Source organism: Phragmites australis, chromosome 7 (genome assembly GCF_958298935.1).
Source record: "Phragmites australis chromosome 7, lpPhrAust1.1, whole genome shotgun sequence".
Taxonomy (NCBI): Eukaryota; Viridiplantae; Streptophyta; class Magnoliopsida; order Poales; family Poaceae; genus Phragmites; species Phragmites australis.
In genome coordinates, this window is record NC_084927.1 from 20203157 (window position 1) to 20220163 (window position 17007).

Genomic DNA, 17007 nt, shown 5'->3' on the forward strand with positions numbered 1-17007 from the left:
TCAAGGATTTCACAACCATTACGGAATTCACAACTATCAAGGATTCATGGTATATATGAGTTTAACATTGATAACAGTAAATCATTATCTTTGAAGAGATATATTTTTAAAGCAACGTCTCCGATGAGACGTATTCAATCCTAATCATGCTAGGTATCAAGGCATTGTCCAACGTTAATATAGATAATGATAGGTAAATTCTAGGGTGATATGCATTCTGGATGAGACATTTAATGCATGGTATGTGTTTGATAGGATTAACTACCTTAAGTAGTTTGTAAAAGCACAATACATAGCACATGCGATAATAAGTCAAGTTTTAGTTGATCATGTAGATTATTGAAAACATAGGTTCAATATGATCAAGGAATAAGACTTGCATTCTCTGAAGTTTTCCTCTAAGCCTTGGTCGTAATCAGGATCCTCCTCACTCCTGATGCTTCCCGCGCAGCACTAGCAAAACTCAACGGGTTCTGCAAACGTGACTACAATCAATAATAAACTATACTAGAGAAGAATAAAATAACATCGAATGGAATACCAATGAGCCCTAATGAATATCACACTGTGATAGATAGGCAGATCCCAAATTTAGATGAATTTCGGTGAAAGAATCACCGAAATCGTAGCCAGAACGAAGAAGTTATGGAGCCACATGAACATTAACCTGGGCTCGCATGAACAATAGCCTGGATTGGGCCGAAATGGACTTGGGCTTGGACCGCACAGTACTTGGCCCACTCGGTCGGGCCAGTTGGTTTTAGCAGGTTGAGCTGGTCCAACCCATTAGGGTGCAACCTTTGGGTGGCTGGGCTGGCCTAGCAGGCTGGCCAGCTACCGGGCAGAGCCACGACCCGACTTAGCCAGACCGCCCAGACACGGTGCATGAGCGGTGGCCCACCAGCGCTCGCGTGCACGCGGGTGCGCGACAGTGCTGTGTGGCAAAGGGGGATTGGGCTAGCGACGAGCGATTGCGGCGGATCCATGTTGGTGAGCTCGTCGAATCTGTGCTTCAGCCAAGGTTTCCCTAAGAGGAGTAGTCGCTGGACTTTTACACGACACAGCGAACTCGACTGGGGGCTCATCGACAGCGGGCCGAGATCGGGGTAGTGCCAGATGGCGGCCAAAGTTGATGGCGATGGCATAAGAAATTTGGGCAACACCTCCCCTAATCTATGTGTGATCTTCATGCAAGAAAAAGGAGCCTAGTGCTCCTCGGCTTCATGGCATGATGGTCGGACCATACACAATGGGTATGTGCATGCCAACGGTGAGAAATTGATGTGGCAGCAGAAGACACACACGCTGCTGCATGCAAAGGAAGCATGGGGGTGACAACATACTAGCTGGGGGTGCGTGAGGGGACGTGAAGCTCACCGAGCTTGGACTGGCGAGATGCTGGATAGTGGACAGCGGTGCCTCGATGCGACAGCGGTGAAGCGGCTTGGATTCTAGCACGGGCGTGCTCCCTTCAGGCTCTTGGCGGATGGACAGTGTCATAGGGACACCAGCGACTTCCTAGTGCTCCTCAGCAGCTCGCGGAGACAGAATGGCAACAGCAGAATAAACCAAATGCATATGAATCAATTCAATGCAGGGATTAATTTAGAAATAAATTTGGTGCACTTTTGAATACTTAGCCAATTTAATTATATAAAAATATATACATAGGGTATATATGTACATTCATATATATACTTCCTTGATTTTATTTGGTTTAATTAATTACAATTTTTTTAACTCAGGATGTTATATATTATATCTATTGTTTTCAAATATATATTTTTTTACAAAATTGCATGCTAATAATTAGTCGGAATTCCCAAGTTAGGATATACCTTAATTTTTCTTATTATCCTTATCGCCATGGTTTTGGTGGGTTTATGGATGGGTAGATTATGCTTAGCTTTGCTTTGAGATAGTGGTAATCATAATTGTTCGAGCATACATGATAATGGTCTTATGCAACTATGATAAAACTAGTGGAATAATGTTCAGTTAGCAACAAGGAATTATGTTTTGAGTAAGTGGTTGAAGGAGACTAGTGTGGGTTGCATGGACAAGTTTGGTGGTAGTCTTGCTCAAATTGTTTTAATGATTGGTTCATGCAAAGTTTTACAGTACAACTGCAAGCTAAGTATGAAATTGTCCTGGTCGAGTAATTAGCTTTTCTTCCAACATAGTTTAGACCAGGTGGTGGCAAGGGAAATGGAGGGGGGTGTACTTTCCTGGATTCGTATGGCGTAAGAGGAGGCTTTTTAAGTGGAGGGTGTACTCCCATGCTTATGAAACCTTAGTGGATAGATATATATTGGGAGGATTTTTCCATAGACCAACATATACTTAGCAAATCGGGAAGATATGACTTGTGAGTAAAGTGTACGACCTCTGCAGGGCATAAAATTGGTTATCAACCGTGCTCACGGTCAAAAGTGATGAGGAAACCTCACATGATTAGAACTTGATATTTTTGTTTAGTCAACCTTGGTGGGAGCCATGGTTGAGGTGGTTGTAGGGGGTGAAAAATGGATAGCAGATATTCGTATTATCCGATATTTGTATTCGACTAAATGTAAATATGGTAAGAAAAATACGTATCCGATTGATAGATGGTTACGAATATGGATATATCCTAATTCATTTCCCAGATATGAATATGAATATATTCCAATCCATTTTCCTAGAAATGGATATGGATATAGATAATATCTGTATCCGAATATGTAAAACTATTTTTATAAAATATAAATAAGAGTAACATAAAATTATATTCTTTTATCTTGTTCCGTTACTAAATTCTTTCGATCCTACTTAATATTTTATTGTTTGGTACTATACCACATATATTGTAGCAATAAATATTATCCTTTCATCTCCCTAACGGTCTAAAATTATCTAAAGTTATATTATTATATTAAAAGTGGCTCTTAGCCTCAAGGTAGATGCTCAATCTAATAAAAATGTTAAATTGTCATCATGCTCGTGTCAAATAAATTTACTATTTCACAATTTATCATTAAAGTTGTAGAATATTCACATACAACTGAATCTAGTACGTATTTGAATACGGATTCATGTTTAAACAATCCAATTTGTATTCGTATTTGAGGATATTCATATTCGTATTTGTATTATAATATGGATAACAATATAAAAAGAGAACTATTCGATTCATCTCCGATCTGTTTTCACCCCTAGTTAATTAAGACTTTGATTAAGTCAAGACAATGGGAACGCTGATATTGTTATTTATTTATTGTTGTTCATTAATTTAATTACTCACTTTTAATTGTTGTTCTTAAATAAATTGCTCTTATGCAAATAAACCCTTGTAAGCTTTATCCTTAACTTATACCTATATTTGTATACTTTACAACAACTTATAGAGTACGAGATATACTTGCTATAAAACTCATGTTGCTCAGTCTGGAGAAGATTATGAGTTTGTGGATGATGGCACGTAGGGTGTGATATTTATCGATTTCCTGTGGAGACGCCCAGAAGGATCAAAGACTATGCTTAAATCCGTTACAGTTTTTTTGCTTTTTATCCTCCAAGGTTCCTTTTGTAAAACATTTTTATTTGTTAAAGTTAATATATATATTTTATTACCATCAATGAAATCACTGGGTATTGAAGTTGATTTCTAACATCCGAAAGTTAGAAGTACCTCCGGTCTGTGGAAGTATTTGGTCTCGACAGATGTGAAAGTACAAGACACGAAAACTTTGGCTATCTCTGAGGGATGAGCCTGATGTACTTCTAACTTTCATGAGAAATCTACAACTGGTTGTTAAAGTTTGTTCTGTCAACAGCAGGAAAAGGAGGGCAGAACCACTGAACCAAAAAGTAGAGCTTTTTCCATGCTCATAAATCATGAACAAATATAATTCTTAGTGAGATGCCAAATTTAGGTCTTTAGTAAGGGGAAGATTGGCTGCTTCCATCACAAAGAACAGAAGCAAGCAGAGAACAAAATGTAACAGCTGAGCTCTGAAATTAGTGAATCAGGTGAACTGAAGGCCAAAATGGCTTGGAAGTCACTACTCAATGAAATGCTCCTTGTCAGACTCATCTAATCCTGTCAGGCAACTTCCAAGCTGTTCTCTCCCACAATTGAGTGGAGAAAACAAAAGGGGAGGCCAAGAAAAAGCCTCCGGCGCGCTGATAAACTACCATGCCGATCGTCAGGGGAAAAAAACTCCACACCTTTCCTTCTGTGGTTCTTCAGCTGATCAGCAGCAGCAGTCGATTGAGCGCAGGCGGTCGGGAACTTGTCGTCCGTCATGCCGCCTATTGTCGGTACGGTCACAGCCGTGCCGGCAAACGATTTAAGAGGGGTAGAATCTACATTTCTGTGAGTGTCATCAGAGCGGGGTTGGTTGTCTCTCTACCACGGTCTTCTGCCATACTGCAAAATCATGAGGTGGTTAGCGGCTGACATGTCCGGAGCCACCGACGGCGAGACGGCGTCCCCAGCGCACCAGATGCTGTCCCGGACATGCTGCAGGGTCTGGAACGGGAGGAGCGGTCGCCCTCGGCACGTGATCTCCACCTGCACAATTACATGCTTTGTCAATTCAGTTCAGTGGTGTCAGTGGTAAGTGAACTGAAAATTTATCGGAGAGCATTAAAAATTCATTCTCTCAGAAATGATGTGAAAATGACTCCACACCGATGCAGTTAAGAAACTGTGACCGGATTAGCCAACAAGCCACAAGTGGATTACAAGCCAAGCACGAAAGATAAGGCTAATCACTGCGAGATGATGACGGAATGAAGCAGGCATTGCTGCTGGTGAGATTGAGACGGCGATGGGATCAGATGGTCTTCAACTTGGGGCAACCCCACACACAAAATTGCAAAGCCAATGCTGATGCTCTCTACAAAGCTAAACACAAAAGATACACACCCAGACAAACAAAGTGGTGCCTGACGCGGATGTCTGATTCCCTTGTTAGATTGTGATAATGGTGTTGGATTACCTTCTCCCCCACATGTGACAGATGCCCAACCTACCTACATGCACGGGTAAGCTGAGAGCAACTAAAACCCAAACTAAACGCGCTTGCAATTGCAAAGCACAGATCTCAGAGCATGTAAAAAAAACTAAACGTGACTTGCAATTGCAAATCACAGATCTGAGATGCAAAACTGTAACTCTTGACTGCCTGCCTGTTTTTATTTCTTTTTAAAAAATATTCTTTTTTTCTTGGAAAAAATTATTCATCCATGTACTGACAGTCCCCATTTCTTTAGTTCATTACCCCAAGCTCAAGTCAATGGCAGTCTTAAAAACAAGTGCCAAGGCTATTGAACACCAACCATAAACAACACAAAAATTCAGAACTTGCTAAGCATGGTCCAAGAAAAAGTTTGATGCTGATTGATTAGTTGGTTGGTTCTTCCTTCCGAAAACTGCCCAGGAGCATGCATGGGTTAGCTCGCAAAGCCCATACACCCGTGACGCCACTATGCAGGCGTTCTTGCTTCTCCCACCAAACATGCATGCCATGGCAATGCCATGACAACAACACCTGGCCCTACTCTGATTTTTTTTATTCAGGCAAAAGCGAGCCACCGACATCGCTGACTTTGACAGCGGATCATGCTGCGCAACCTAAAATGGATCTCGTGATAATCACACGCTAAGCCGATAATTAATCCCAAGGATATGTCAATTTTCTAGGGTATTAGTTTGCGGTACAATTTTTTTAAGATGAGTTTGCAGTTCAATTGATAGAGTGGAACATGCATGCATGGGTGGGGCTTTCTGGTGGCATGTTACAGGTTGAAGTCCAACCACTCAACCTCTCCCCCTTCCACCGACGCCAATTCAAGTTCTCAGTTGCTTCACTCCAAGGGAAAATGCTTATTTTACCTGATATATTGTTTTTTTTTCTCCCCTATTTTCCATCTCAATGTCAGTAAGACAACTTAAAAGAGTACCAATAGGAGTATACTTGAGATAAAAGGTACTATTTCCAGATAGTCTTAGATGCAAGATTTCCAAATTCATTTAATCAAGATTGCTTTTCTCAGGAATGCACCTGTGGCATAGGACTACAATTATATCTAAGTTATGAATCCTTAAATAAACTCCACTATATTCATCTTTATGGTCTAAAGGAGTCATTTTTTATTTTTATTCATATTTATGGTCTAATAAAAGAGACATTGTTACTTAACCATCTACCTGTCGTTGTTAGTACTACAATGGAAGCATTGTTACTTGTACGTTTTGGATACCCGTCAAGGAAGTACACATCGAAAATGCTACGGCACCACTATGAATAGACAAGATACTGTTATTGCACATCTATCACCTAATTAGTGGTCCAAATATACACATCCATCCATGGCCTAAAAAATAAGTAAGACAAGTACCACATACCTACTATAACTAGACAATCTTGTGTACATCTGTCACCTCAACAGGATTTGACCAATCAAATTTTGTTATCTACTACATGAGCTAAGCACATTATCAGAGAATTCTCTCATAATATTTATTCTAATGCTCTCATGTTTTATGCACCGAGAGAAAAAATCAGCGATGGAAAAAAATCTCTTGAATGTAAGCACAAAAAACTCTCGCAAACAAATGCAAATTTATAAGATGCACAAAACGCTCGCAAGGAAATGCAAATTTATAAGCCCAACGAATGAAAATTTATCAAATCTTGAATTCTACAGTTCTAATGTAGTGTCAACTTTTCTGCACACCTAGCTAGGTTTGCACACTGAACTGAAACTAAACAACTTAACCATAGGCACCCAAATCATGATTCAAACACCTCACGGTCTTAAAGGCAAACTAAAATCTGTACAAGGTGTAGCATGCTGGTGCAAAATTCTATATCTTGCGTGTATGCACAAATCTCTCAAAAGAAAATGAAAATTTACGAGACTAAGAATGAAGTTATATCAAATCTTGAATTCTAAGCTTCCACTATAGAGCAGACTTTTTTACACCTAGTTTTGCAGACTACAGTAATTCATAAATTCAAGCCAGAAACAGTTCAGACATTGCATATAGCAAGGCAGACATCACTCAAAATACAAATCAACTTTATCAATCTCTCCAAAGAAAATGTAGAACTAAAAAAGTATACTTGGATGCTATCAGTAATTAAATTCTAATTTATCCCTTAACTCTCTGTTTGTTAAATGTAACTATGTTTCTTTCCAGAAGAATTATTCACTTTTTTCAAGCGAACTACATCTCATATAGGCATATAGCCTGTAAAGCTTGTTGCCACGTACCTTTAAATTCTGTGTTGACTGTTAAATAATAAGAATTAATTCTAGATCTCATTCACATGATGTTCCTATATGTAGTGTAACAAAACAGGACATAGAGCAGCAGAAGCAATGATCCTCAGCAGTTTGATTTCCACCAAAACTAAGATAGTTAGCTAAAAAATAGCTATCCAGGATTCAATAGGGAAAAAATTGTAGTTTAAAGTTGCTCAAACAATAATTACAACAAATTATAAACACTGCCTGAAAGCACAAACTAGCTATAGGACAAGAATAAAATAACACTAATCAAGCCCGAGTGCTAGGTCTAACATGATCATGTGGGCATGCATTTTTTCTACATGGAATGCAACCCTCCACCAATCAAGCAACGCCAAGATGAGGAATTATAAAACCGTAATCATGCACCACACCAACATCAAAACAAATCATGCACCACACCAACATCAAAACAAAACGAATGGAGAGCACCTATATATTATATATAGCTAGCGGTAAAATAATACAAATATGCGAATCTTTAGTCGTATCGATCATTGCTCAATTGTGACTATGCCTACGGTATTAAATCGTGCTCGGCACTTTGGCGATCAATCAAGCAGAAATATTTAAAGACCACCGGCCGGTTTACATATACAACTCTTATATATAAGGGTATGGTCATCATCAGATTCCTCCCATTAAGTAGCTGTCATGTAGTGTCAATTATATGCAAGATGATGCATTACATCCCTGCAACAATTGTGTATGAAACGTCGTTCAAAAAAACAATTGTGCACGAAACCAGTTCACAACTATAGTCATAAATTATCTAGCCCAATTTGGGCCCAATTTGGTGGCGCCTCATTTGATTCCTCCGGATAAGTGCACTTTCCTACAGGAGCTTCCTAACCTATATGATGAGAAAAGAACTTGTCGTGGCAGCATTTTAATTGGCCTGCGATCCTGTGGCCCTATCTGGATGCGGCCGGCCATACGTCCAACGTCCCTTTGCCCCAAAGAACAAGGCCAGTATATGCGTCAATATAATGTGACTCACGAGCTGCTGCTGCTACTGCTACTAGCCATAAAATTCTAACACAAATAATCGGTATTAAATACTGATACTTACGTTTTGGTACATGTATATATTACATACATATGAGTATTTAGTTTCCAAGCGATGCTATACATACAAATATGTATACATTTCTTGGTACAATATTTTCACAGCAAGCTATAGCATTCAAAGGTAATATACATCTAAATTATCGATATATTAAGGGGGAAATGGAGAGAAGACCAGTGCAAAGAATTGATGTGTACTTTGCGAGGAAATTGGATTGATGTGCTGAGTCCACCAACCGGAATGGTGTATGGTTTATCGACGTGCATGAGAAAGCTAGGAAGCATGCACATTTAAGGTTTGTCTGGAAATACTTGGCTTGGCTACATGCATCGATCACACTTTCACTACTACAAAGAGTGCCTTCACTGCTGGCTCTAAAGTGGCCTTCACTGCTGGTTTTGAAGCTGGCAGTAGGCATTGGGCAGTGATAGTCCCGACTATCACTGCCGGTCCGAGGACCGGCAGTGAAGTTGTTATCATTACCGGTTGAATGCTTCAGTCGGTAGTGATAGTCAGTCATCACTATCAGTTGAAGTCTTCATTCGACGGTAATAGTTCATGCCCAAATCGATATTTTTTGGCTCACAAAAAATGAATTTTTTTTTTTGCTCGACTAGGCACCCCTCACGCGTGTGCAGTCGCAAGTCACACGATTTTTCGCACGAAATACGCGCGTGTGCAGTTCGTGGCATTCAAACCTGGGATCACTCAGCTCGCGCAATACATTCTTAACATCCCACCAAAGAAATGCTTGTGATAACAATAGCATATACAATCCTTTTGATCTCTTCTGTCCGAAACTTCAAACGATTATTTGTACATCTAAATAACATCATACTAACATCATCAAATGAAAAGGTTTTAAACTACAAAGTTGTAGATCTCGTCGAGGACTACAATTTTCGTATAAAGTTTGTCACCATCCGACTTCGTATGAAAAAATATATTTTTTTAAGATAAGGTGCCATCTATTAGCATTGTCGGTTCGTAACACAGACTGACAGTGTTCATTGCCGGTTGGTACCACAGACCGGCAGTGATACTTGACAAACTATCACTGTCGGTTCGTAGCTAAAACCAGTAGTGATGGTCAGCCCATCATCGCCGGTTCATAAGAAGGACCGACAGTGATACAAGTTTCACCGTCGGTTCTTTTCGAATGCACTTTTAGTACCGGTCCTTGATACGAACCTACAGTGATATTCTATCACTATCGACTCGTAAAGAGCCGACAATGATAGATCATTATATAAGATATATTTTGTATTAGTGTTTGGCCCCAGGGAATATTTTCCAGGCCACCCACAAGTACCCTCCAACTGACACCTGATGGAGCTTCTTTTTCTCCCAATTAAATTTAATTAATCAAGGGCTTTGCACTTGATTTATTAGCTGCTAATTGGAGGCGTGCATGCAATGAATGGTGCACTGCATAGAGATTATAGTGAGCTTAAATATTAGGTTTGCAGTTGTTGGCATGTTTCTTTTGCCAAAATTCCCTCTTGATTCCAAATTTCCCATTGGTAGGTGCACCAAGTGCTTCAATCAATCCCTCTCTCAGTGCATAATATGGTCACAGAAGCATGCATGAGAAAGAAAGTGGCAAAATAAAGTAGAGCCACCCACAAGTACCCTTACTAAAGCTAGCAACTCGGTGCTCTCTTGTACAATGCAATGCTTCCTTTTAATCAATCCTAAAGTTCAATGTAATGCTTCCTTTCAATCGATCCCTCCTCAAAACAGATAGCGGTATGGTATAACTAGTACAAAATAAGAACGACACGTCCGGTCCAGGGTATACCTACTTAGTGACACGTACTACCATGCATGAGGGAATTGCAATAGCAGCGGCATGCATGAGGGAATTGCAATAGCAGCCGCATGCATGCGAACCACTGCAATGTGGTCCTCTACGCTCCTCTTGCCTTGGTTCATCCATCTATTCCCTCCCTTTCCTGCCATTGTGATGCGCTCTTCACCATGCAACTTGGAATGCAACCTCTCTGTCCACAATGCATGAGTTTTTTGCATGTCCCCACTCCCATGCACATTTTCTTTCTCCCTCCCTTTTCTCTCCCTAAGCCAATCATATGATCTATATTTCGTTGGCTATATAGCGAAGATGGGACCACATGTGTGCAAATATTCCACACAAAGTGCAGCACTAACGTAACGTCCTTCGATTTGTCATCTAACCACACAACCCCACCTACTAGTAGTGTACTGTTAATCAAATAATCTACTATTATCCAGGCTTTGTTTGTATGATGTGAAACAATGCATCTCTACATCACATAGTTTTGGCTTCCAAGTGGGTTCACACAATTGAGTGAGGTAAGCTCCACGATAGCATGACAGCATTACCATGCACCAAGCTTGTTACACTCACTAGATCAATCAAAAACAAGAACCAAGTGGTGTTTTGATCAAGTAGGGTCGCTTGTCGATTCAAAAGAAAATAAGAAATAAGCGGAAGAAATGCAGCGTCAATTCAACGACTATATATGATTCTCGTTTCATATCCTCCTCTGAATTTGATGTGTTTCATTTGAAACATCACAATAATTCACAAATCAATCGGTGACGTCCTACCACCTACGAATTCCCCACCTTAGAGTTGTCCTTAGTGACAGCTAGATGCTCGCAGCATTAATTGAACGACTAGGATAGCAACTAAGGAAAAAAGAGAAATATTAGGTGCAAATGAACTATCTGGTGCATAGGTGCAAATAATAGATAGCAATCATCAGATTCTAATCTAGCGGCTCACGTCCAGGTGGGCGGGATTACCTCATCTAATGAAGCACTTCTACACAAAAGTGCCCCCACACGGCGGTAAAACATGGACAATTGTGCCCGAGTGGAATGGTGGGATGAACATTATCCTTCGAATTAGGACCTGATGGTGGGAGTTTGATGTTTACACCTTTACATCAGATAGCCCATTTGCATCTAATATTTTCCAAGGAAAAAAGAGCATCAAGCTACTAGAGACAAAGAAGAAAGTACAATTCATATGCATATAGAAAGTGGAAGAAGCCATTCGGTGATGTGTAGTACGATATATATTAAATCATAAATAGATGGAATCTTTTGATTCGCTAAGAGCTGCCACTAAGCCCTCATTAATACCCTAATTACTAAAGCACGGTCACATTCCTTATTCTGCAGATTGTTAAATCCACGTGCATCCCTAGTTACGCAGGGCTTTCACTACTCAAGATTAAAACATGTTAATTTCAACCTAGTAAAACCACCACCATCCTCTCTTTCTAGAGCAGAACCTCTTCAATTATTGTTGATAAAGTTTAGATAATATAAAATCGGTTGGTAGAGACAAAGTTGACCTTATGAATTTTATTTGCATGGCATCTATGTAAAGAAAAAAGAAACTGCTCTGCATGGTGTCGGTAAAGGTAGCTAGGCAATTCAAGAGCATGTGATAGTTACAAATAAAAACATTTAATTTGCTCCATCAAGCTGACTCTTCAGTTGTTTGCTCTATATATATTAGTACCATATTGTGCACGCATGGTGGGTGATAGTTGAAACAAAAAAAATGTACGACGATAGAGGCTATTGTAATTATAAATATTTTATTTTACAAACAAAGAAACATAAATATTAATGAAGCTGGTAAGACCATTTTTTCACTAGAACTTTGTCCTAAGGTGGATTTCTGGACCTAAAATTCTTCTTTTCGAAATCGTTCTGGACCCTAGGATTTTTTTTCTAGGCATTAGTATTGCGGCTTGCATTGTGTATATTATCAAGTTCTCATATTTACCGATGCAATCCACTGGAAAAATTACTTATGCAATTAATATTGAAAGTAGCTTAAAAACAAGTATAGTTTACTTATGCTTTATTTCTTCATGTTTATTAATTTGGAATATTTATATAACTAGGAAACCAAAGTAATAAAATTTAACTTAGCTCAAAGCCTCAAGCATAACATAAAAACTAGGTTGTTTCGGACTCAATTCTGAAACAAAAATAATGCAAATTGTGAACCAAATTTTCATCTGTATTTTTTTTTATTTATGAGCCATGCCAAGTCAGACCTCAGTTTGTTCATTCTGGACATAGAACTGACAGATGATCTGTACTCCTTAAGCTCCTGAGACTTAACTTGGATATGACTGACACAAATATAACCAATTATCAAGATGAGCCTAATTTATTTCACTATCCCTGTAGAGCCAGCATGATTCTATTTTAACTGCCTTCAATAGTCTAAGGTACGGTCGCGCTGTAAACAACCTTGATTGGGTAGAGAGCTACAACTGACAGATGATTTAATTCCTAAAAAACCTAATCGGTGATTTTACACAGCATTAAACATCTTTTTAGGCGAAACACATCATTAAACTTGTGAAGATCAAGGAGGACTGATAATATAATTTTTTAATATTCGTGTGAATTGAATTTCTTAGTTCCAGTTAAAGAAAACTTCTTAGGATCTCTAGTGATCAAAATGCATGTACAGTCATGTGCACTTCCACACACGAAAACTACAAGTATACCCCTGCGGTTAGCCGGTCAATTCCTAGACATATATAGATTAACGTCCACATATATACCCCTGTACTCCACTTATATGTATATCTATATGCATCGTCAACGTTGTTGCATATACGGCTATACATCTATATGCATAATTGCAAGTGCATTAGCCACCTGAAAAGTTAGCTGCCCTTTCATCATTGGGCACGGCATCTCTACAAGGAGCAGCTAGCTATGTGGAAATCTGGTGCGTGCGGGTATTAGCTAGAGCTGCTCTCAGCTGGTGGTATTTCTGATTTAGTTTACAAGGAGAATATTCCATGGCCATTCATGTCACTTTGCATGAGATTGATCACAGAGACGGCCGGCCCGGCAAAATATATAGGTAGCTAGACAAGTAAAAGAGGTCCAATATTTGGGAAGAGAATGCGGTGAAAATGCAGATAAAATAAAAACAAAGTTGCCGTCATGCATGGCGCAGACCGCAGACTGCAGAGCTATGTGTATGGATGGGATGTATATGTGTGTGTACTCTTGAACAAAAAGAAGCCTACAATTTGCAGTTACCGAGACCATATGCAGGCTTGCAAGCTAGGCCTATCGAGTGCAAAAGGCAGCAAGATCTCCAAGTCATTATGAAAAGGATCCATCCCCGGTGATGGAGCAGCAAGAAATGGTGCGAGGGTGTGTTGTCCGTGTGCACACCTTCTCTCTCTAACACACACACTCGAGAGCCCTACTTGATGCTTCCATACGGTGAGGTGAGGGATGGTGCATAGCTTTCAGTGATGTGCACGGTAGGTGAAGGAGGCTTTTTCTAGGGCACCATCTATCCATCTCATGACTCGAGACTCTCATGCTCTATTCCGCTGCTCTGCTGCCAAAAGCCAAAATAAACGAGATTCTAAAAAAGTGATTTCTAGTTTCTCTTGATGTCGGCTTCTTAGGCAAATAAACAACTTATTTTCTGAGAAACTATATATTAAAAAGCTAAAAATTTATTGTAGAAACCAACAACTTATTTTTAATAACAGTTTTTCAGACAAAGAACACGACTTTTTTAAAAAAGCTGGAAGGCAGAATTCCAAACAATACTTTGCACACGCTAAGGAAGGCGCACTCTACGTGAATGCAATTCTACTCATGCGGCCTATATGAGCTAGCCCTGTAGCTCTAGCTGTTGCATGCATGTTCTCCTACTACACGCTCCATTTGCGGCATTGCACGGGAGGAAGCCAAACGAAAAGGAAAAAAAAGATAGGAGAGAGGACTGGTGGTAGCTGCTTGGGCAATGATGAGCTACCCCTAACGGGCCATTTTCAGAGCCTACGGGTGCATAGGAAAAGAAAGAACAGAAAGGTGTATACATGCAAAATGCCTAAGGCATACACAGGTCTAAGCTCTGGTACTAGCTGCTTTTGTGTGTGCACCCAGCCACCTACAGAGGTACAAGGAACAAGCCAAGGTCCATCACTATGTAGCCAGTGATAACTAACCATCTATCTAACCCCTCACTACTCTTTTTCGCTCCTCTCTTTCTATCTCTAGGATGGATGGGGGAGCAAAGCTCTTGTCTAGTGGTGGTGATGGTAGTGGTGATGTGCGACCCAGGACATACACCCCTCACCTACAACGCAAGATGAGTGCATATACATATATATACATACATAAATATGTATATATTTATTTATTTTTTGTGTAGACCCACATCTGTATGGTACAAGCTGTCCCTTTTCTAGCTCTCAAGTTCCTTTCATCACCGATGTTGGGAAAGCAAGGGGGAAACATGCACGATGGGGAGTGAAAAAACAAGAGGGGGAATACTCCAAAAGAGAGAAAAGGCACCACAACAAAAAGAGAGGGGAGAACGATGAAACAAACATACAAGAAATGAAAGGCAAATGCTTCAAGAAATTAAGGAGATTGGAATTGTGACAAATACCTCTGATTCATCTTCCAATCCAAGCTTGCTAACCAGGTACTTGATCAACAACCTGATTGTCACCCTCCCATCCCTGGAGGAATATCAATGGTAAAAAAATAGTCGTATTAGTACAGAGACTGAATGAATAAAAGAAGCCACATGTATAATTTTCATATTTGCATGCTCCAACAACTAAATTTATTAATATTCTGCCGGAATATGCAGCATTTTTGTACATGAAGTTTCTGGTGGCTCCGTAGGTGGGAGAGGAGCATTGAAAAACATCAAAGTATAATCCAAATGCAGGATGACATGTTTGATTGGTGCATCAAATTCAGATTAAAGAAGGGGAGATCAGAAAAGAAAAGTACTTGATCCGTAAGTAGCTTCTTGGAATCTGAGGCAAGAATGGCTCCCTCCCTCTGCACAAATCAAAAGGGAAAAAAGTTTAAGTTAATTTGAGGAAAAACGAAGAACCAAAACAAATTAGAATTTAGAACAATAACGTGCAGAAGAGTGCATTACATTTTGCAGGAATTAATCGGATCCACTAAGTGGGAATCAAGTCAATCAACCGACAGTATTCGGGCGGAGAGAGAGAGAGAGAGAGAGAGAGAGAGATGAACACATGAAATGCTCGCATAGTGTATAGTAGTACTACGTGTACTCACTGGCGCGGCGCGGCCTGGAGCACGAACCAGACGCTGGCGGCCGCGGCGACGGCCGCCGGCGGCAGGACGACCCTGATCGTATCGAGTCCGGACGAGCCGGCGCCGGCGCCGGCGCCGAACGTGTAGAACGCGCGGTGCGCGAAAGGAAGCAGCGACGACGGTGGGGCCGCTGCGGCGCTCCACGGCGGCAACCAGGGCAACCTAGCGCGCGGGGCAGGCAGGGTTATTGACGCCTGCGGAATGCCGGGCACGGCCTGGCGCAGAAAGGACCCGGGCGGCATGCCCATGCGCGGCAGCACCTCCGTCCGCGGTTGCGACAGCAGCGGCCCCGCGCGGTCTGCGAAGATGCCTGCCTGCGAGCCCGCGCCAGCGCCGGGGGACGCTGGGGCGAGGCCGAGCCGGAGCCAGTCCCCGTTGCCGCTGCTCCCGCCGCTGCTGCTACCGCTGGTGCCGGCAGCTTCCTGATGGCCAGCGAGCTGGAGCGGCAGCGCCTCGGCCTTCCCGTGACGCTCCTCCTGGTCCGCCTGCCTCTCCTGCGGCGGCGGTGGCGGGGGCTTGGACGGCTCCTGGTGCCTGTCGATGGGCTCCTGGGCCATGTGGCTCGGCGCCGTGGTCACGCCAAGGCCCGCGGCGCCGAAGGGCGTGCCATGCGCGTCGCGGAGGAGCTGCAGGTTCCGAGCCGGGACCATCCGGGCCGCCGACGGCTCATGCCATCCGCTCGGCCGGCCTGGTCCGGCCTAGCGCGCGCGCCCTCTTACGTAATCCTCCTCCTCGACTCCTCCCTTGTTGGCTCGCCGGGGAGACGCCCGTGCGCACGCGCGAGGCAGAGGCGGCGGCTCGTGTGAGCTACAGGCGACGGGATGGGAGGAGAGAGAAAGAGATAGTAGGATTCGGTAGGCAAGAGATCGAGACAGAGGAAGTAGCTAGGGAAAGAGGAGAGGGAGCAGTGGCAGCATGGCACGGGGCAGCAAGGTGAAGACACAGAGATGTTTCCACGCCGAAGAGAGAGAAGAGATGGAGGAAAAGAAAAAAAAAGTTTTTACTCTTTGGGCCCCCGCGGGGACAAAAAGAACGGCAGGGGCCGGGCATTTAAGCCCAGGGGTTCCTGTGCAAAACTGCCATTCCTCGGAGGGCTTCAATGGAAGAGCGGGATGTGGGCCCCTGGGCCTGGTCTGGGCCTGGGCGCTGATGTGTTAGTCGCGGTAATCACATGATTTAGCTGCAGCTCGTGTTGCGTCGCACCTAGGACTGTTCAGATCTATACCGAACCGAATTTACCATGCAAAAATACCAAACCATACTAGTCAACTCGATTTGCCTAGTATCTAAGTAATTCATCTGGTTATAAATATAGATCGTTTTAGCCTTTTTAACTATTCTCTGAATATAAGTCATTCTCGAACTTCTATGTATTTTTTTCTCTTTTATTTCTGTCTTCTCTTTTATTTCTGTCTTGTCCTTATTTAATAAATACTACCGTTCTCACAAATGAATAAGTTATCTTTTCCAATACAGAATAAATAAAAGACAATAAA

The 17007-nt window shown here is 41.7% G+C and overlaps 1 protein-coding gene across 1 annotated transcript; it reads right to left on the bottom strand.

Moving 5' to 3' along the window:
- Positions 1 to 3838: 3838 nt before the first annotated feature.
- LOC133924130 (protein LAX PANICLE 2-like) lies at positions 3839 to 16517 on the bottom strand. Its single transcript, XM_062369533.1, has 4 exons — positions 15473 to 16517; positions 15173 to 15223; positions 14820 to 14892; positions 3839 to 4555 (listed from the first exon to the last, which is right to left on the bottom strand). Exons 1-4 carry the CDS (start codon positions 16159 to 16161, stop codon positions 4391 to 4393), a joined length of 978 nt encoding a protein of 325 aa, XP_062225517.1. The 5' UTR covers positions 16162 to 16517; the 3' UTR covers positions 3839 to 4390.
- Between the last annotated feature and the right edge of the window lie 490 nt (positions 16518 to 17007).